The 22,127-nt window shown below is 45.3% G+C and overlaps 1 protein-coding gene across 1 annotated transcript in view; it reads right to left on the reverse strand.

The window, feature by feature from the left end:
- GALNT2 (polypeptide N-acetylgalactosaminyltransferase 2) overlaps positions 1–22,127 on the reverse strand; it is a 188,410-nt gene that overhangs the window by 98,102 nt on the left and 68,181 nt on the right. Inside the window, exons 4-5 of the mRNA XM_075339693.1 lie at positions 12,033–12,131; positions 2,518–2,585 (exon numbers count right to left, since the gene is read on the reverse strand). Coding sequence (XP_075195808.1) covers positions 2,518–2,585; positions 12,033–12,131 — 167 coding nt within the window. The remainder of the gene's footprint in view (positions 1–2,517; positions 2,586–12,032; positions 12,132–22,127) is intronic.

A 22,127-nucleotide genomic window follows, 5' to 3' on the forward strand; every position in this document is an offset into this window, starting at 1 on the left:
TAGGAAAATCAGACAAAAAAAAGCAATTGCATAATAATTTGTAACTTGGTATGGTGTACAGGATATCCCTCCTTAAGGTAATAGGTCCCAACATAGTCTGACACTGCTCTGTACAGGTCAATCTTCACCATTTCAGACTTGTATGAATAAACGGACCTCCCCTTGTTTGAAAGTCGTGCTCCTCCATAGGCCAACACTGCAAGGATTCCTCCATTCTATATTTTGGCGGTTTGTGGATTGGGAAAACACATTTTCTCATATTAATATATAAACCATGCTAGAACTTGAATGCAATAACCTTGGCATATTTTCCACGGTAACACTCCAGAATTAAAAGGTTATCTGTAGCAAGCAAATTCCAGTATTTATTAGTTTACATGGAAGGCTTAGATTGTTGGGTTTCTACAGAACAGACAGACTAAAAGTTAAGAATTAAAAGAAACTATGGACAATTAGCAACTTAGGTCTTGTGCCCACGTGGGGTTTTTTGCGTTTTTTTCTCATGCGCTCTTCCTGGCTTCTTTAAGGCCCTGTGCGCACTGGGAAATAACTTTTTCTTAAGAAAAATCCGCACCCTCTGGCAGAATACCGCACCCACTGCAAAACCCGCAGGTAATAACGCAACCATGGTTTTGCCGCAGGTTGGTACCTGCGTTTTTTTTTTACCATTTCTATGGCAAAAATCGCAGGTACCTGCAGAAATGAAGTGACATGCATTCTTTTTGCTACAGAAATTCTGCAGCAAAACCTAGAGGTAAAAACACAGTGTGCGCACAACATTTTTTTTCCCATAGGTTTTCCTGGAGAAGGACTGCAGCTAGGTTTGGAACAAAAACCGCACCTTTTCGTCCGTGAAAACCGCAGAAAAACTCGCGGCAAAAACAGCAGTGTGCGCATAGAGCCTTAATCAATAAAAGCAAGGAAAAAGCATCCCAGCAAAGCCTATGAGAAACCTGACTTGCTGTGAACACGCTGCTTCTTATTTCCTTGCAGATTTTGTTGCGAAAAAAGAAGCAGCATGTCAATTGTTTCTGCGTTTCTATAATCACCTGCAATGCTTTATCACTATGGGGTATTATATGTCAGCACTTCGCCTCACACACCAGCATGGTGTGTGAGGCTCTCCGTAGCTAAGCAACCTGGGGTCGTAATGGTGACTACCCAGGGCTACTATGGCAGCAATTGGGTCCCTGTGATCGCATTCTAGGGACCCGATCGCCAGGAAGAGGTAAGCGATCATCCCTCTCCCTGCCTCCTGAATGCTGCAATCGCACTGATCGCAGCATTCAGGGGGGTTAAACAGCCGGGGGCGGCGCAGGCTCTTCTCCAGACAGTGAGATCAGAGTTCTGGCTGTAACATCAGCCCGAGACCAGGCAGCGATCGTGGGGGTACAGTGCAGGAACCCTCGCGGTTGCAAAGACTTAAAAAAAAAAAAAAAAAAAAAAAAAGTCTTTTGTTTGTGAACCCGGCCCCACCACACCTATTGCCAGTTCACATTATACGCATATATAGCCTGGGTCTCAGCTTCCCATACACGGTAAGTTTTTTAACTGCATGAGAGGACACACACAAGCTAGGGACCCCAACGTAGAGAAATACTTTGGCATAGTGTTGGGGCTCTATTGCATTGATCAATTCAGTAGCTAAATTTCTCTTTATTCATATGTTCATGGCAGTAATGCAGATTCCATTTTCATACTTTCATTCTTACATATAGCTATTGGATTTTTCATGTGAGTATTCACACAGCAGTTTCTGCTTTTCATATATTCCCCTTACAGAGTCACTGGTGTGCATACCTTCTCTCCATATAGTGTAGATTTTTTAGGCTTTTGCACCCACTTCAGACTCAGAATTGGTGTTCCAGACGTTATTTCTTAAAAGACTTTAAAAAAAAAAAAAAAAAAAAAAAAAAAAGCACAAAAGCAGGAAAACGCATATGAAAAAATGCGTAAATGCAATAAAAAAGTGCGCTTTTTTTTAACCCTTTCACCCTGTGTTTTCATTGTTTTCTCGCCTGATTCCAGTAGACATCATTTGTTTGATCTTTCTGTTGATATGCCTGTTTGAGGACATAGGCGGGTGTGTGAAGCAAAAGTAATTCAATTTTTTGTATTTAAAAAATATTTTTTTAGTCCCTTTAGAGAACTTGAACAAATGACTTCACACGAGGCTTCACATGAAGTGTTAGATGGCGGCTCTACCAACCCATCGCATCTTGCAAATGCAAACACGTGATTTAAATGCCAGCGATTGGAGCAAGCAGCGGACGCTGGTGTTACAGGCACATGCCGGCTAATTAACACTAGAACTACGGAGGTAGTCATTTTGACTACTTTGCACTATGTATTTCTATTTAGGTGTCACGAGTCCAGTAGTTCTAGTGTTAAAACAATCAAAATCTGCATAGTATGATATGGGCGCAGCCACAGGGCCTACTCCATATATGGGGACCTGAAGTCGGACACACTATTAAATCCAATGCTTGGTAGGGGTTAATAAACCTGTAGACTTACCACTGTCACTGTAATCATCAACTAGTATAATTTCTTTAATTAGGTGAACAGGACTTTTTTTTAATACACTAAAAAGGAAACAAACAAAAAACAAAGGTCAGTTAACGAAATCAAGACATGGAAAGAAAAAGAAACACCTGTGGGTTACACGCCGACTATTCAGCGCTAGCCTCGGCCAAACACTAGGATGAAATCTGCATAGTCCTTTGGGGCTTTTTCCTTTGTCATAGGAGCAAAAAAAATAAAATACAGTGTTATGTGATGGATAAATTACCAACAATATTTTTCTAGCATGTTCAACAAATTCTGTGATCAAGGCTTCTAACTAAACCTACCTGAAAGATGTGAACAAGGTCTTAATGTTTATAACAGGACTATACAAGTCCTAATCTTAGTGGAGACTACAAAAATCACTAGTTGCATCTTTGGGACAATATCTTTAAAGAGGGCCTGTCACTTGTTCAAAAAAAAAATAGAACTGGATACCATGTAAATTCCCTGTGCTCCCCAGATTCTGCTGCGGTGTTTACATTTTGCGTTGCATCGCTCCATAGCGGAGATATTTGTGTTTGTTGCTTGTGTACTGTTAAGTACAAAATCTCTGCTTGAGGTCCCATGAGACGTTTCTTCGGCGTGTTCTCTTCGGCATGTGCCTTCATCCCTCCTTTCCAATCCGAGCTCAGCAGCTAGAAGGTTCAGGTGCTGCTGATTGACAAGTGTCTGGGAGGGAAGGCTGAAACACACCCACAGAAGAGACTCAGTCGCACTACAAGCAGAGATTTCACATATTGCTCTCCAAAAGTAACATATCAATTTCTCTGTAATAAGCAACACAGCGCAAAATGGGGGAAAAAAGCAGAATCAGGCGAGCGAAGCGATGTTTACAAGTGTGAAATCTATTGTACTGATTTTGGAGTATTGTGTTCAGACTGGTGTGTGAACAGATCTTTTAATAATGCCGGAGTTTGGTCCTGTCACTTTTCTGAACTGGGACAGAAGAAGCACAAAGCATTTTAAAACATAGTAAAATTACCCTTATTTTTAGGGTACATTTAAATATGCAGACGATCTGCTGTATTTTACGCCAAAGTGAAGGAGACTACCAAAATCCAAAGCCAAAATTCAGTTGCGATGTGGATTAAAAAGTATACAGCAGTTAAGGTGGAATCAGAGACCTTTGTATTATTAATCTATATATATATAATTGCCTTATTCTGTCTGTCTGTCTGTCTTGCTCCAAAATTGTGTCCTTACGGTGACACAAAGCGGATTGGCCGCTGGCCTCGCCATGGCCCCGCACGGATTGGTCGCTCGCCCTGGCTCCCCCCCACACGGATTGGCCGGCCGCTCGCACAGGCTCCGCCCCCCACACGGATTGGCCTCTCGCCCCGGCACCCTGCACGTATTGGCAACTTGGCCACGCCCCGCCCCCCTCACACAATGCACGCTCGCTCTGGCCCCGCCCCCCGCACACATCCCCCGAACTGACATGGAGACACGACTCCCAGGTGAGTACTGTACCCCCGGGAGCCCACAACAGCATACGCCGCCAACCCAGCCGACACAAACCCTCGCATTGCTGGGGTTTGCCGCCGTATGCTGGTGTGGGCTCCCGTGCGAGTGGGGGATGGGATGCGCTGGTAACCATGGTAGCATAGTTACCAGCGCATCAAGGTCCTGCAGCGGCGGAACATCCACACGCACACACATAACAACAGACACACACACACATCAGATCACACTCACTCTCACACACACCTCACACACACATCAGATCGCATCCACACACTCACAGCATCCGGAGATATCGCTTGCTTCTCGGCCGCGATACTGTGCTGCAGTGAGCTTCCAGGACCTGCCGGAGGATCAGAGGCCAGAAGCATGTGGTATTTCCGGATGTTGTGAGTGAGCGCGTATGTGCAATATCGTCAATGTGTGTGTGTGTGAGTGTATGCGATCGGGTGTGTGTGAGTGTATGCGATCGGGTGTGTGTGAGTGTATGCGATCGGGTGTGTGTGTGTGTGTGTGTGTGTGTGTGTGTGTGTGTGTGTGTGTGTGTGTGTGTGTGTGTGTGTGTGTCGGCAGAGGAGCACGGCGTGCTGGAGGAGGCTGGGAGGAGTGAGGCTGATCCTGGGGAAGGCTGGGAGGGGGAGGCTGATGTTGGGGGAGGCTGGGAGGGTGTAGGCTGATGCTGGGGGAGGCTGATGCTGGGGGAGGCTGGGAGGAGAGAGGCTGATGCTGGGGGAGGCTGATGCTGGGGGTGGCTGGGATGAGAGAGGCTGATGCTGGGGGAGGCTGATGCTGGGGGAGGCTGGAAGGAGAGAGGCTGATGCTGGGGGAGGCTGATGTTGGGGGAGGCTGGGAGGGTGTGGGCTGATGCTGGGGGAGGCTGATGCTGGGGGAGGCTGGGAGGAGAGAGGCTGATGCTGGGGGAGGCTGATGCTGGGGGAGGCTGGAAGGAGAGAGGCTGATGCTGGGGGAGGCTGATGCTGGGGGAGGCTGGGAGGGGGAGGCTGATGCTAGGGGAGGCTTGGAGGAGAGAGGCTGATGCTGGAGGAGGCTTGGAGGAGAGAGGCTGATGCTGGGGGAGGCTGGGAGGCAGAGGCTGATGCTGGGGGAGGCTGGGAGGCGGAGGCTGATGCTGGGGGAGGCTGGGAGGAGAGAGGCTGATGCTGGGGGAGGCTGGGAGGAGAAAGGCTGATGCTGGGGGAGGCTGATGCTGGGGAAGGCTGGAAGGAGAGAGGCTGATGCTGGGGGAGGCTGATGCTGGGGGAGGCTGGAAGGAGAGAGTCTGATGCTGGGGGAGGCTGATGCTGAGGGAGGCTGGGAGGTGGAGGCTGATGCTGGGGAAGGCTGGGAAGAGGGAGGCTGGGAGGAGAGAGGCTGATCCTGGGGAAGGCTGGGAGGAGGGAGGCTGGGAGGAGAGAGGCTGATGCTGGGGGAGGCTGGAAGGAGAGAGGCTGATGCTGGGGGAGGCTGAGAGAAGAGAGGCTGAAGCTGGGGACAGAGAGGCTGATGCTGGGAGGAGAGAGGCTGATGCTGGGAGGAGAGAGGCTGATGCTGGGAGGAGAGAGGCTGATGCTGGGGGAAGAGGCTGATGCTGGTGCAGCATGGGGGATGGAGCACGATGGGGAGTGCGCAGCATAGGGGATGGAGCACGTTTGGGAGTGCGCAGCATGGCAGATGGAGCACATTTGGGACTGCGCAGCATGGCGGATGGACCACGTTTGGGAGTGCGCAGCATGGCGGATGGAGCACGTTTGGGAGTGCGCAGCATGGCGGATGGACCACGTTTGGGAGTGCGCAGCATGGCGGATGGAGCACGATGGGGGGTGCGCAGCATGGCGGATGGAGCACGATGGGGGGTGCGCAGCATGGGGGATGGAGCACGATGGGAGGTGCACACCTCCCCCCAACACACACACACACACACACACACACAACACACCACACACACACACTGGGAACCACAAACACTGCCCTACACAGACACCCACACACACAGACAACGCTGCACACACAACACCCAACACACAAACACCGCGGCATACATAAATATACGCACATACCACGCAACACACACACATTGCACAAAACATACCTCCCCCCAAAACACACCACACCCACACAAACCGTGCAACACACACACACAACGCTCCACAAAACGCAACACACATACAACACCGCTCTCACCCCCGCCACACCCAGACAACACCCAGAACATGTACAGCGCCCTACACAAACACTTGGTAACTACACACAACATCTATCTATCTATCTATATATAAATAAAACAAAAATCATACATTAACTACACAATACGTAAATTCTAGAATACCGGATGCGTAGAATCGGGCCACCTTCTAGTGATTATATAATCATTTATTTTCAACACAAAATGAAATAAAGTGTCTTAAAATGTATTTTTTTTCTGTCATTCCCAGGTGCTGCTATTTAGATTTGTTGGTGTGTGTCTGTGCATGACGCCAGGGCAGAGGAGACTGCGACTGATCATTGTCCGATAGCATCGCCTGCACTATGGCTGCCTAAGCTGTAAACTGATGTCCAGTTGAAAACTTTAAGGGACCCAATCAACAGGATTTTCGTATATAACCTAAAGCCAGTGCTATACTGGCACTATCAGGCTGATTATATACATACCTTTAGTGGCCAGCTCGGATGTATAGGTTTTGAAATCCAAAAAACTAAAGTTTATAAAATCATCAGCTTCTTGAGTGACAGCAGCTGAGGATCAGATAATATCTGGGGGGGTATGCATACTTATCCTCTCCCCCTGTTAGAATTAAAGTATTATACAAACTATTCACTTTTTCCCTTGCAGGACCTGTGTTGAGGTAATACCCATGTGACCAGAAGGGGCAGGGCCTTAGCCAACAGAAAATTGTTGCTTCCTGGTAATAGCTTTGTTGGTTGAGGCCCCTCCCCTTCTGGTCACATGAGTATGACCTCACACAGGTCCTGGTAGTGAAAAGTTAAATCGATACCTATGCTAAGTCTAACAGGGGGAGGGGATAACTATGAATACCCCCCAGATATTATCTGATCCTCAGCTGCTGTCACTCAAGAAGCTGATGATTTTATAAACTTTACTTTCTTGGATTTCAAAACCTAAACATTCGAGCTGACCAGTAAAGGTATGTATAGAATCAGCCTTATAGTGAGAGTATAGCACTGGCTTTAATTTATATAGTCAAATCCTAGCGATTGGTGCGCTTTAAGTGGACAGTGAAGCAAGCATTTCAATGTATGCCAGAGTGGCGCTCTGAACTACAGATTCCCTTGGTCATTACTCACAAAGTGTTTGCCAGAGGTGACGGGGTGGCGTACTGGAAGCACAGGCCGTCAGCCTGACACTGTACTACTGATACCAGGCTATTGAGCTGTTCTCACTGGTGGAAGAAGTCACCACCACAACCCTATTCTCACCATTTAGAGACCACGACTGTAGTGGTGACTTTTTCCAGCTGTAAGCCTGGTGTTTCTAGTGCAAAGTCAGGCTGCCCAGCCCATTGCTCACCACCACTGCCATCCCCACAGTGTGCAAAGCAAAGGAGAAAAATCCTCCTGCTGCTGAGCTCTGAACACTGACTCCGCTATGCTCAGTAGAAAGCCTCATTCAGATGTCTAACGCAGAGACATGTATATAAGGTTTACTATTGTGTCTGCAAAGTGCAGAAAAAGAGATATAGAAAGCAGTAAAGCCTCATTCAGGTGTTCCTGCACTAAAGACATCAGTATGAGGCTCGACACTGGACCAAGACCATGTATGTAATCCTATCATGTGCAATACAGTAAGCAAGGCCATATATCTAATACAATCATGTATGATACAGTCCACTGAGTAATGTATCTAAGCGCAACATTTGTGATACAGTCTGTGTATCTAATTGTAGAAAGTGTGATACAGTCCACATAGGCAGGTCTAATCCTATGATACAAATAAGAAAGCCGCGGAGACACCATCACGTGTTTCTCAACGCTGCCAGGAAACTAGCCAGGTCTTTCACCGGGAAGGAACAACCACGGGAAGGGCAGTCTCCAGTCAAGGAGACCAGCTATACCAAACATGGTATCCATCCACAGACAGCAGTTTCGGGGTATTTTCCCCTCCTCAGTGTGGAGTAGGAATCTGGCTAGTGGGGGCAATGCCTAGTAAAAGACTACTTAAGCAAGCATTGTTGACCTTAGGGAGATGATTCCTACTCCACACTGATGAGGGGCAAATACCCCGAAACGGCTGTCTGTGGATGGATACCATGTTTGGTATAGGTCAGTCATGGCGAACCTTTTACAGGCCAAGTGCCCAAACTGTAGTCCTAAACCCAATTTTTTTTCCGAAGTGCCAACTAATCCTATTATGTAAATAATTGATTGTAACCTTACCTTTGCCGTCTTCTCTTCAGCAGGGGGCATCACGCTCATTCGTGCTTACCACACATTGGAGCTGAGCCCCTGCCCTTTCCAGACAGCAGTTGATCTTTCGGGAAAAAATTGCAGCATATTAGACAGAGATTTTAGCCTGGAATGCAATCAGATTTCACCCTGTAATCCACATCTACATTTCAAAGTCTGAACATCTTGAAATCCCATAAAGACGTATGAGTTGCTCCCCTCCCTCTTCATTGTGCAGTTATGTCCCCTTCCTGGGCCACTTCCTGGTAAACATGTCCCCCATCCTGATATATATTTCCTACATTCTGGTATATTTGTCCCCATCATGGCCCCATCCTGGTAAATGTACTCCATCCTGGTAAATGTACTCCATCCTGGTAAATGTACCCCATCCTGGCATGTTCCCCCATGCTGGTAAATGTACCCCATCCTGACATATTGCCCATCCTTGTAAATGTTCCCCCATCCCGGCATGTACCCTATACCTGGTAAATGTTCCCAATCCTGGTTAATTTACCCCCATCCAGGTAAATGTCCCCCTTCCAGCATGTACCCCTTCCTGGTAAATGTTCCCCTTCCTGGTAAATGTACCCTATCCTGGCATGCATGTTTCCTCCATCCTGGCATGCATGTTTCCTCCATCCTGGCATGCATGTTTCCTCCATCCTGGCATGCATGTTTCCTCCATCCTGGCATGCATGTTTCCTCCATCCTGGCATGCATGTTTCCTCCATCCTGGCATGCATGTTTCCTCCATCCTGGCATGCATGTTTCCTCCATCCTGGCATGCATGTTTCCTCCATCCTGGCATGCATGTTTCCTCCATTCTGGCATGCATGTTTCCCCATCCTGGCATGCATGTTTCCTCCATCCTGGCATGCATGTTTCCTCCATCCTGGCATGCATGTTTCCTCCATCCTGGCATGCATGTTTCCTCCATCCTGGCATGCATGTTTCCTCCATCCTGGCATGTATGTTTCCTCCATCCTGGCATGTATGTTTCCTCCATCTTGGCATGCATGTTTCCCCATCCTGGCATGCATTGTTCCCCCCACCATCCTGGCATGCATGTCATCCCCCCCCCCTTGCTGGCATGTGTGTTTCTCCCCCACCCCATGCTGGCGTGTGCGTTCCCCCACCCCCACCCCATGCTGGCATGTGCGTTCCCCACCCCCACCCCATGCTGGCATGTGCGTTCCCCCACCCCCACCCCATGCTGGCATTTGCGTTCCCCCACCCCCACCCCATGCTGGCATGTGCGTTCCCCCACCCCCACCCCATGCTGGCATGTGCGTTCTCCCACTCCCACCCCCACCCCATGCTGGCGCTGCGCCCCCCCCCCCACCATCCCCACCTTGGCACAGCCGCACACGAGTTATATAAAAAAAAGCAACACACAACTCACCTTCCTGCACACGCTCCCCCACTGCGCGCCGCTGGGTCCTCAGTTTCCACGTGGCCAGAAGACGTCATTACGTCGGCGCCGCTCGCTGACGCTCCTCCGTTTCCTAGGCAACACACCTGCAGCCTGAGAGAGGAGGAGTGTCAGAGCGAGGAGAAATGTCTCCTCCGCTGAAACACAGCTTTGTTCTGCAATGCGGCAGGATCAGGCGAGAGCACGCGTACCAGCAGAATGCGTGCCCCTGGTGGCATGCGTGCCATAGGTTCGCCATCACTGGTATAGGTGGTCTCCTTGACTGGAGACTGCCCTTCCCGTGGTTGTTCCTTCCCGGTGAAAGACCTGGCTAGTTTCCTGGCAGCGTTGAGAAACACGTGATGGTGTCTCCACGGCTTTCTTATTTGCATACTTCCCAGGGGGCATTGCTCTAGAATCACTGCGTTGAGAAACACGTGATGGTGTCTCCACAGTGGATATGTTGATCTCCCTAAGGTCAACAATGCTTGCTTAAGTAATCCTATGATACAGTCTCCTGTGATAAGTCTGCTGAATTGTGTATATAATGCTATCATGTAAATCATGCTATCTAATCCTATTTAGTGTGATGCAGTCCACTGATCTGTGTATCTAATCCTATAATTTGTGATGGAGTGTACTGGTACTTAGCTGTGTATCAAATCCTATCACATGCGACAGAGTCCACCTATATAATCCTATCATGTGTGACACAGACCACATAATTATCCAATAGCTTCATGTTTAATATAGTCAACTTAGCGGTGTATATAATACTATTTGTGACACAGTCTGTATCCACTCTTATGGGCGATACAGCGAATACAATTGCGGGTCATCCTCAAATGGAAGGTAGAGGTGTACAAGGTCTCTACCATCCCCCAACTCTATGATGTCATGAAAAGTGGAAAACAATTCTAGTGGCTCCTGTGAAGCTCTAGTGAACCAAATGCCCAAGAGAGTTAAGGCAGAGCTTGATAATGGTGGCCACGCAAAATAGTCACACTTTGGCTACAACAGTGAGTACACCCTTAAAGTAAAATGGCCAGTGGTTTTGACATTAATGGTTGTGTGTTAAGTTGTTTAGAGGGCACCAAATTTACACTACTGTACACGTTTTAGTTAGTGTGATGTGCTTGATTTGCAGTGTATCCAAATAATAAAGCTTGTTTCTGTCTGTTATGAAAAGAATTCAGGTTGCTGACATTAAAGTCATTAGAGTACCAATCATTTAAGGTGGGCTTCACATCAGCGGTATTCTGCCGTAATGCCGCATCCATCACAAGTGCGTTTTACTTCAATGCATTTCCTATGGACTCGCGGCAAGTTTCGGTCACATGCGGTTGCGTGCATCATACACAACCGCATGTGACCGGAACTTGGCACGAGTCTATAGAAAATGCATTGAAGTGAAACGCATTTGTGCCGGATCCGGCATTGCGGCACAATACCACTGATATGAAGCCCACCTAACCTAAAAGATGGTGATTCAGAGAAACAATTGACTTCCCAAATTTTCACACATTTCTACATATACTGTGAGGCATCAACCGGCTGCATTGTAAATTGCCGGTATGTTTTGCAGAAGCATTGGTACTCTGCAATGTGAAGTTGGCTGGGACCTGTGGTTCCACGGATTGCATTACATGCAGAGTCATAGTTGTGTGCTGGAAAGGGCGTGTGAGAGTGATTTAACACTCTTTACCACATGCGGGTGTAGCACCAAGGGTTAAATCAATCCTGTGTTTCTGAGGCAGAGTGTTGCAGCAGAAGCAGAGTGTGTGCGCTCTGCTCAGGAGACCTTCTGGAGAAGGTATGGGCTGAAAAGTCCATGTGTAAAGCCTGGCTGGATCCAGGGGGGACCTGGTAAGGACACCATCCACCTTCAGATAGAGGTAACCAGGATTGAAACCAGAGTCTGCATACTGACAAGGGTCAGGAAGACCTGTGTGGGAAATCCAACAGTATTGACTTTACGATGTGTGTTGGTCTTTGCTGAGAAAGCCAAGGAATGGCATCTTTTGGGTTATATGAACTGTAACAGCGGTTTATGAAGTGCTCGAATAAACCACTTGGATTCTTTAATGTGATAAAGTGCTCTTACGTGCCTCAATCCCACTGCCAGACGTGTGTCACCAATACATTCGGGGCGCAGGTTATCACAATATATATATGCAAACACACTAACCTGATTATTGTGCGGAGTAATGCGGACCTGGCCTCATTATGAAAAGTTATGACAACGCTGGTTGATGGAAGTTCAGTCCTCCAATGTTTCCTACGACATCTAACAGAAAAAAAAAAAACCATTATAAAAGTTACACAACTTCACATTAAAAAGATTAAAGAAAAGGTCATTAAAGTGATAGGACAGAAGAATATTTACGGTATGCATTATTAAATGGATATCTTAGACCTGATAAGACTGGTATATTAAGTTAAAATCCATGTCAAAATAGCTGTATAATCCTAATTTAACCCTTTCCAAACAACAGCCATATATGTGCAAGGGATATCAGGAATGTACTAGAGACCAAAATTAGAGAACAATGTATGATCACTTCCTTATTCCAGAAATAATGTAATCTACAAAGATTAACATTTGAAGGTTTTTTTGCAAAGTGTACACCATGCCACTAGAACAGTGTTTTACAAAAGATCTAAAGTTTATCAACATAAAACCTTTTCTTTGCCCAAAATGTGATGACCATAATTAGAGAACAGCAATCACTGTAGCACAGAGAAAGATAACTACATTTTCTTGAGGGGAAACAACAGTCATCAATCAGTAGGAAGTGTACAGACCTTTGATTTGAATGACTTCAGCACATCTGCGGCCACAGGCCATCAATAATCTCTCACACTGCTCTGGTGTGATTTTGGTCCATTCTTCTTCCAGTCTCCGCCACAGTTCTTTGTTGTGGGTTTCTTGGCCATACCTTTATTACCAACGATTTTCCAGAGGTTTTCTATTGGGTTTAGATCAGGACTCTGGGCTAGCCATTTCATTGTTTCAATGTTGTTTATTCAAGAAACTGCTTTCCCCATTTTGCTGTGTGACAGGGGGCATTGTCCTGTATGAAAATTGCAGGCTGATTGAGTGATGAACACAAGTAAGGAACCATGTGTTGTTGAAGAAGGTTCTGATCCAAACTTGTGTTCACTCTGCCATGTAGCAGTATGAGAGATTCAACTCCAGCTGCAGAAAACATTCCCCAAACCATGCCACTTCCTCCACCACCTTTCACGAACTTCTTAACACACTTTGGGTTCAGTCTTTCCCCAGTTTGTCGACAAACCTAAATGTTTCCCATCAGATCCAAATAAATTAAACTTTCTTTTCATCCACCACTGTGGACCACTTCTCCTCTGTACACACAACATGTTCCTCACCAAAGGGGAGTCTAGCCTTATGATTCTGTTAATGAGAGGTTTGGTCACTGCAGAGTGGGCTTTCAATCCAAATGCTCTTAAACGTCGTGACACTGTATGAGGAGACAGATTCTTACCCTGTTCACTGATGAACTACCGAACAATTCCAGCTACAGTGTTGAAATGATTACTCATGGAGATTCTCCGCATTATCCTGTCCTCTTGCTTTTTTTTTTCAAGGGCGACCAGCCTGCTTAAGGAACTTGAAAGAGTTTGTGATGTTGTAAAGATGCAATAGTCTCAAAATCACAGACTTGGAATGACCAACTCCTCTTGCTATGGATGATGGGGTCACCCATTTGGCCTTCATCTAGACAACCTGGTGCCGAAGGGTTTCAGTCACTTTGGAATAGCACAGCATTTTTGCAGTCAGTACAAACTGGAAAGTTAGGCTGACAGTTAAATAAGGTTTGCCAGGAAATTAAGGAAATTAGACCCAGATTAAAACCAATAACTTGCAGGTATCTGAAAGTGTTCTCTAATTTTGATCCATTTTCTATACATTTATCACATTCACATTTTTATTATCTGCTTTCAAAAAAATTAAATTTATTAAATAAGCTTAAAATACTGTTAGTTTACTCATGTTAAGATATAATCACATAGAACCACACAGTGACAGAAACATTTAGGAAATTGTGTGTTTTTCTCTAATTTTGGTCTCCAGGTGTATGTAGTCAGCAGACTTAGGAGCTGAACCAGCAGCAGAAATTACACATATTACCTACAATAAGGAGCAAATACCACTAAGGCTAGTTTCACACATCAGTCTTTTCGCCGGATTGTCGGTTCCGGCGCACTCCAATACAGTGTGATACAGTAAAATGGCAGCGCAGCAACATCCAGGTCACATGCTCCGGTCAAATGACAGCATGTGACCGGAGCTTATCACGCTGCCATTGTACTGTATACACTGTACTGGAGTACACCAATCTGGCGAAAAGACGGAAGTGTGAAACTAGCCCTAGTAATTCAATGAAAAAGGCCTCGAATATCAAAAACTCTTGTTAACCAACCAAAACTTCAAAGGCATTGACTAAAAAGGTATATTTTCATTAGAAATAAAAAAAGACATAAAAACCCCCACAAAAATACATAAAATCACAATAGATCAGGGATGTACAGGGGATCACCATGGGGTGGGGGGGGGGGGGGTAGAATAACAAAAATGGAATACAAGGGTAAGTACCACTAAAACACACCATGGATGATTTACCAGACTACAAAGATATATAGTAAATCTAAATCTATGCAAGAAAATCTTTCACTAAAATGTAGAAATATAAAGTATAATATGACATAAAGAGTGGAACATGAAAGTTCATATATGACAGATGTTAGTATACATATAGTCTTATGCATGAAGGAACCAATGAATATATAAAATGTACGTAAAGTCTGGTAGATATAATGGATATATAATAACCAGTAAAATTAGTCAATCAGATCATACATTCAATTAGAATGCGTTTCCAACACAAAGCATGTAGGTATGTAAAAAAACATCAAGAAAATGAAGCCATACTGAGGGAATATCACCAGCCCCTCACACCACTCCAATGACTGTTTTGCTCACTGCTTCATCAGGGAGTGAGGTGGATGGGTCAGTGTGCGGATTAAATATCCGTGGTGGTAGCTGTGGTCAATTGATATAAGGTAATATCATATTACTGGGTGTCGCAAAACGCGCATGCGCGGCTCGTCCTCCGTGGCTGGATGCCTTTCTCCACGTCATGAATGGCGACCCAGTCGCACTTTGTGTACGTGGGGCTGACTTCCAGCCTCTGGACGGCGTGTGGCGCGTGTGTGTTTTGCGGTGCCCGGTAATATGGTGTTCCTTGCTTTGTGTTGGAACCGCATTTATTCTGATTGAATGTATGATCTGATTGACTTAATAATTTTACTGGGTATTATATATCCATTATATCTACCAAACTTTACTTACGTTTTATACATTCATTGGTTCCTTCACACATAAGACTATACGTATACGGACATCTGTTCTATATGAACTTTCATGTACCAACCTTTATGTGAGATTATACCTTATATTTCTACATTTTAGAGAAAGATTCTCTTGCGTAGATTCATATTTACTATATACTGTATCTTTGTAGTCTGGGGTACCATCCAGGGTGTGTTTTAGTGGTACTTACCCTTTTATTCCATTGTTGTAATTATACAGCCCCTCCGTGGTGATCCCCTTGCTCCTCCTGTACATCGCTGATCTATTGTGATTTTATGTATTTCTGTGTTTGTTTTTGATTTCTTTTATATTTCTAATAAATATATACCATTTTACTCAATGCCTTTGAAGTTTTGGTTGGTTAACAGCAGCAGTAATGGCAGGTGACGACCATCAGATTGCACCTGCCTCTAACATCAAGTAGCTCCAATCACTGGCAGCCACAAATAAGTGAACAAACAGCAATATCTGACACATTAGCATGCAAAAGCTTGAGCACCCCTAGTAATAATTATTGTTCTTGTGAACAGTTAAGCAAGTTGGAGATGAAATGATCTGTAAAAGGCATAAAGTCAAAGATGACACATTCCCCATTACATTTTAAAAATTACAAAATGGAAAATGGACCCATATATGGGAGATTTCTGTGCTCAGGTAACCGTGACCAAGTTTTCAGACTTTACTTAAACCGATTTTATATTGATAGGGTTCTTGGCTTGTTGTTAATGATTGTTAGGAAAGGCCTGGTGATGCAAAAATCACACCTTTATAAAAACCCAGCCTCCCCTAACCTTGTGCCAAAAAAGAGCAGCCATGGGTTCCTCTAAGCAGCTGCCTAGCACTCTGAAAATGTTAGAGGCCCACAAAGCAGGAGAAGGCTATACAAAGATAGCCAAGTGTTTTAATGTTGCTCTTTCCTCAGTTTGAAATTTAATTAAGAAATAGCAGTTACAGGAACAGTGGAGGTCAAGATAAGGTCTGGAAGATCAAGCAAAATGGCTGCTAGTAGGATTGCTAGAGAGGCACAAACATGGACTTCACGGAAGAGTCATCATAAGAAAACCTCTCCTGCGTCCTCATCATAAAATTCTTAGTCAGAAGTATGCAAAAGAACATCTAAACAAGCAAACAAGCCTGATGCATTTTTAGAAACCAGTCCTGTGGACTGATGAAGTTGAAAGACAACTCTTTGGCCACAATGATCAAAGGTATGTGTGGAGACAAAAGGCCACAGAATTTCAGGAAAAGAATCTCTCACCAACCATTAAATATGGGGTGGATCAATCATGTTTTTGGGTTGTGTTGCAGCTACTGGCACAGGGAACATTTCATGGATAGAGAGAAGAATGGATTCAACGAAATTTCAACAAATTCTTGATACATATACCACCTGTAAAAAAGCTGAAGTTGAAAAGAGGATGGCTTTTACAATGGATAATGATCCTAAACACACGTCAAAATCCACAATAGACGACCTCAAAAGGCGCAAGATGAAGGTTTTACAATGGCCCTCACAGTCCCCTGCTCTGATCATCATTGAAAATCTCAAGGAATTGCAGTTGGATTTATTAGTGCCCCATTTTTAACATGCTATTTTGTTAAAGTAGATACTCATTACATGCTATTTTTTTGCAATGCTAGTTGAATTTGTTTGAGATAAGCCCACCAGCCATTTTATGTATTCAATCATTGAAAAACTATGGCTTGACCTCAAAAGAGCAGTGTATACAAGACAATCCAGTAATCTCACAGAACTGGAATACTTTTCCAAGGAAGAAAGATCAAAATCCCTGAAATAAGAATTGAAAGACTCTTACCTGTCTACAAAAAGCGATTGCAAGCTGTGATATTAGCCTAAGGGGTCCTCCTAAGCACTAACCATGCAGGGTGCCCAAACATTGGCATTGGCCCATTTTTTATCTTAAAATACTAAAGGAAATTATTCATCTTGAACTGTACACCTTTTAGAGATCATTTAATCTCCAACTTGCTTAACTGTTCACAATAACAGTAATTTTGATCAGGGGTGCCCAAATGTTTGAATGCCACTGTATTTATTCGGATGTCCATTACTTGGACAACCCCTACTCCATCCCTATGTTCCCCCTCAACAAAATTACAGCACCAATAGTAGCCTCCGGCGCTTTCCAGTGGTGTCTGTACTCTCTTTCCTTGGGCTTGCGTGATGTTGTTAGGCTTCGCTCTCACCTCAGACGAATAAAGACATCTGGAGCAAGAGAAGTGAAAGCTCCTCTCCCACCTTCTCCACATGACTTGATTTGTCCAAAGGATGGGAGAGCAAAACATGTAGTCAAACAACGCGAGCCTCAGGGTGCAAGAAGAGACACTGTTGGAATAACACTAACGCTGGAGGCAAGTGTAGGTGTTGTAATTTTGTTGTGGGGGGGAACATAAGGATGGATAAAGTGTTGTCCAAGTAGTGGACAACCTCTTTAAGCGGTGTGATTTGGGGCGTCCGCACCCAAATTCCCTTGGGATGCAATTGAGAGGTGCTTTTGGGTTTGGCATCAAATGATGTGATGTGCCAAGTCACCTAACCAAGTAGCCACTCCAAGGCCACAGAAATTCGGAGGCTGGTGGAAAGGTGAAACCTCCACTTCTGTCCCTTTTCAGAGGACAGAGCAACGTGCTCTGGGTCTATGCGAGTGCTGATCGATACACATTATTTAGTATGTTATTTTTTCAACATCTAGTTCCCTGGGCAAAGTTTTCTTTTGCTCCAAAAACCCCTTTAATTTCACTTCATATTGCATACAAAGTATTTCAGTATGAAGAAGAAGAGAAAAATTTATTTCAAGCTCAAGTCCTCAAGAGGAACTAATGCAGAAAACAAAAAATAAAAAATGTTTTCACCTCACTTTTCTCAATTAAAAAGTAAAGAAAGTGGACATTTTGTTGAAAATTGAGATGTATATAAACAAACATTATGTGACCGATAGGGCAAACACCGTAAAATAAGAATAAAAAAAAAAAACAATTAAGGCTACTTTCACACATCCGGCTGTAGCAGTGCGGCACAATCCGACGCTCTGCTGAAAAAACAAAACCGTTTTTTCCAGCATTGACTTGCATTGGCGCCGCATTGTGCCACATGGGCTTGCGTTCAGTCCGTTTTTTAGCCGCATGCGGCAGATTTAGCCGATGCGGCGGTTGGATTGAATGTTCCCTGGCACGTTTTTTGCTCTGGCAAAAAAAAAACCCCATCGCGCCTATGGACGCCGGATGCGGCAAAATCCGCATCCGGCCGGCAGATGTGGTTTCTTCCACTGCGCATGCTCAGTAGCGTGCTGCTACCAGAAAAAAACGGACGGGACGCATGTAAAAACTTATGCAAAGGATGCGGTATTTTCGCCGCATCCGTTGCTTAGGTTTCACAGCCGGATTGAGCCGCAGTGCTCAAACCGGATGTGTGAAAGTAGCCTAAAATGGCAAAATTGCAGCAGTTTGTTTTTTTTTGCTATTCCTCACCAGCGACAGTCTCCGAAGTGTTTATAGAAGAAAGAGGAAAAAAAAAAAAAAAAGTAATTGTTCTTGGAGGAAGAGGGGAAAAAAAACCAAAAGCATAAAAGTGAAAGTTAATCCTGTTGGGAAAAGGTTAGGATGAGCATTTTCTGAGTCCAGTGATCAGTGCAGGAGTTTTCAGTCTCTGCCCGCCCAGCCTGACTTACAGCTGCAGTTTGTACCGAGCAGTGAGAGATCTCAGCAGCAGGAGGGACACTAAAGGAGCGGTCATCAGGCTTGGGAGTTAACGTTATAATTGACTAGCTGTACTACCCGGCTTCGCCCGGGTTACTAACTGCTGTTAACAAAATAGAATGTATTAACAAAAAATGTATTCTGCACACAAAAAACACAAAACAAACAGATAGAAATGTAATTATTAAATTGTTGCCTATACTAACCAATCAGAGCTCAGATTAATTAAATGTAGCAAAATAGAAGCTAAGCTGTGATTGGTTGCTATTGGCAGCCTGATAAGTCTCCAGGCAACAGAAAGCCCTCCCCCCTGACAGTATACATTAGCTCACACGTACACATAATAGACAGGTCATGTGGCTGACAGCTGCCGTATTTCCTATGTGGTACATTTGTTGTTCTTGTAGTTTGACTGCTTATTAATCAGATTTTTATTTTTGAAGGATAATACCAGACTTGTGTGTGTTTAGAGCGATTATGTGGTGAGGTTGGTGTATGTGTGGTGAGAGGTGTGCTGAGGGTGGTATATGTGTTCAAGCACGTGGTAGTGTGTGTGTTCATATCCCAGAGTGTGGTGAGTATCCCATGTCAGGGCCCCACCTCAGCAACTGTACGGTATATACTCTTTGGCGCCATCGCCTCATTCTTTAAGTCCCACTTGTTCACATCTGGCAGCTGTCAATTTGCCCCCAACACTTTTCGTTTCCCTTTTTCCCCATTATGTAGATAGGGGCAAAATTGATTGGTAAATTGGAACGCGCAGGGTTAAAATTTCACCTCACAACATAGCACCCGACGCTGCCCGGGATAGTAACTGTCTGTTTCTCTCCCATTCTCTGTCTGTCTCCCCCTCTGTATATATCTCTCTCTTTGTCTGTCTGTCTCTTTCCCTGTCTGTCTCTGACTGTCTCTGTCTATTTCCCTGTCTGTCACTTTCCCTGTCTGTCTCTTTCCCTCTAATTCCCTGTCTGTCTCTTTCCCTGTGTCTGTCTTTTTGTCTGTCTCTTAACCTGTCTCTCTCTTTCCCTCTCTTTCCCTGTCAGTCTGTCTCTTTGTCTGTGTTTGTCTCTTCGTGTCTATGTCTGTTTCTTAGCCTGTCTGTGCCTGCCTTTTCCCTGTCTGTGTCTGCCTCTTTCCCTGGCTGCATTGTGACACGCCAACATTCCATATAAGGGCGTGGCTGCGCATTCTTCTGAAGTTCTGGCTGCACTGTGGCTCCCAGCTCCATTTGCTTTAATGGAGGCAGGTTTTTTTGTGAATAAACTAAAGAGCGGAGTTAAAATTTCCCTTCAAAACATAGCCTATGACGCTCTCGGGGTCTAGAAGTGTGAGTGTGCAAAATTTTGTGGCTGTAGCTGCGACGGTGCAGATGCCAATCCCGGACATATACACACACACATACACACATTCAGCTTTATATATTAGATTAAACAGCCAGTCTGACAGATTCTCAGAATGAAGTGAACAGGTGAACTACAGAAGAGAAGTGATCAAACTTCTAGGTATTCAGTTTGGAAAAATGGAGGCTTAGGGGCAATTTTATTACAATGTACAATTTTGAAAGGACAGTACAAAGACCTTTCTAATGATCTTCTTACACCTATTCCTGCAACAGTGATAAGAGGTTATCCTTTACATATGAAAAGAATTCTAATCAGAGAATGTGATTCTTTACTGTAAAGGCCCCGTCACACTAAGCAACATCGCTAGCAACATCGCTGCTAACGAACAACTTTTGTGACGTTGCTAGCGATGTTGCTGTGTGTGACATCCAGCAACAACCTGGCCCCTGCTGTGAGGTCGTTGGTTGTTGCTGAATGTCCTGGGCCATTTTTTAGTTGTTGCTGTCCCGCTATGAAGCACAGATCGCTGTGTGTGACAGCGAGACAGCAACAACTAAATGTGCAGGCAGCAGGAGCCGGCTTCTGCGGAGGCTGGTAACCAATGTAAACATCGGGTAACCAAGAAGCCCTGTCCTTGGTTACCCGATATTTACCTTTGTTACCAGTCTCAGCCGCTCTCACTGTCAGTGCCGGCTCCTGCTCTGTGCACATCTAGCTGCAGGACACATCGGGTTAATTAACCCGATGTGTGCTGTAGCTAGGAGAGCAGGGAGCCAGCGCTAAGCAGTGTGCGCTGCTCCCTGCTCTGTGCACATGTAGCTGCAGGACACATCGGGTTAATTAACCCGATGTGTGCTGTAACTAGGAGAGCAGGGAGCCAGCGCTCAGTGTGCGCTGCTCCCTGCTCTCTGCACGTGTGGCTGGTCACTGGTTGCTGGTGAGCTCACCAGCAACTAGTGTAGCAACGCTCCAGCGATCCCTGCCAGGTCAGGTGCTGGTGGGATCGCTGGAGCGTCGCAGTGTGACATCTCACCAGCAACCTCCTAGCAACTTACCAGCGATCCCTATCGTTGTTGGGATCGCTGGTAAGTTGCTTAGTGTGACTGGACCTTAAAAGCAGTAAGAGTATGGAATTCTCTGCCAGATAATGTAATGGTTGATTCACTACAAAAAGAGGGCTGGATGCCTCTCTTGTAATATATAAAATATTACCCTTTATGGACACATGATTCTGTGATGGGGTGTTGAAATAGGGAACTAGTCTGATTGCTGCATCCTCTGGATCAACATGTCAGGCTATGGCTTGAACTCAACAGACTTATGTCTACCATCAACCTTAAAGGGAACCAGTCACCAGGGTTTTTCCCTATAAACTGTGGCTACCACCAGTAAGCCCTTATATACAGTATTCTAGTATGCTGCATATAACTGCCAAAACCGCTCTGTATAACATAAAAAACACCTTTTCTTATACTATCCTGCAGGGCGGTCCGGTCCAATGGGCCTCACTGGGCTTGGTCCGGCACCTCCTCTCTTCCTTCCATCGCCGTCCTCCTTCCCAGCTCCATATGGATGACACATCCTACATCATCCACACAGAGGCTCCATTGCGTTCCTGCTCATGCGCAGTTTGATCTGCCCTGGTGAGGGCAGATCAAAGTATTGCAGTACACATGTGCGGGCTGTCTTTGACCTTTCCTCGCGCCTGCGCATTACGGTACTTTGCTCTGCCCTCAGCAGGTCAGAGAGAAGTGCGCCTGCTGAGGACCACAATGGAGGACTCTGTGTGGATGACGTAGGAAGTGTCATATACACGAAGCTGAGG

The sequence above is a fragment of the Anomaloglossus baeobatrachus genome, chromosome 3, assembly GCF_048569485.1.
Source record: "Anomaloglossus baeobatrachus isolate aAnoBae1 chromosome 3, aAnoBae1.hap1, whole genome shotgun sequence".
Classification (NCBI taxonomy): domain Eukaryota; kingdom Metazoa; phylum Chordata; class Amphibia; order Anura; family Aromobatidae; genus Anomaloglossus; species Anomaloglossus baeobatrachus.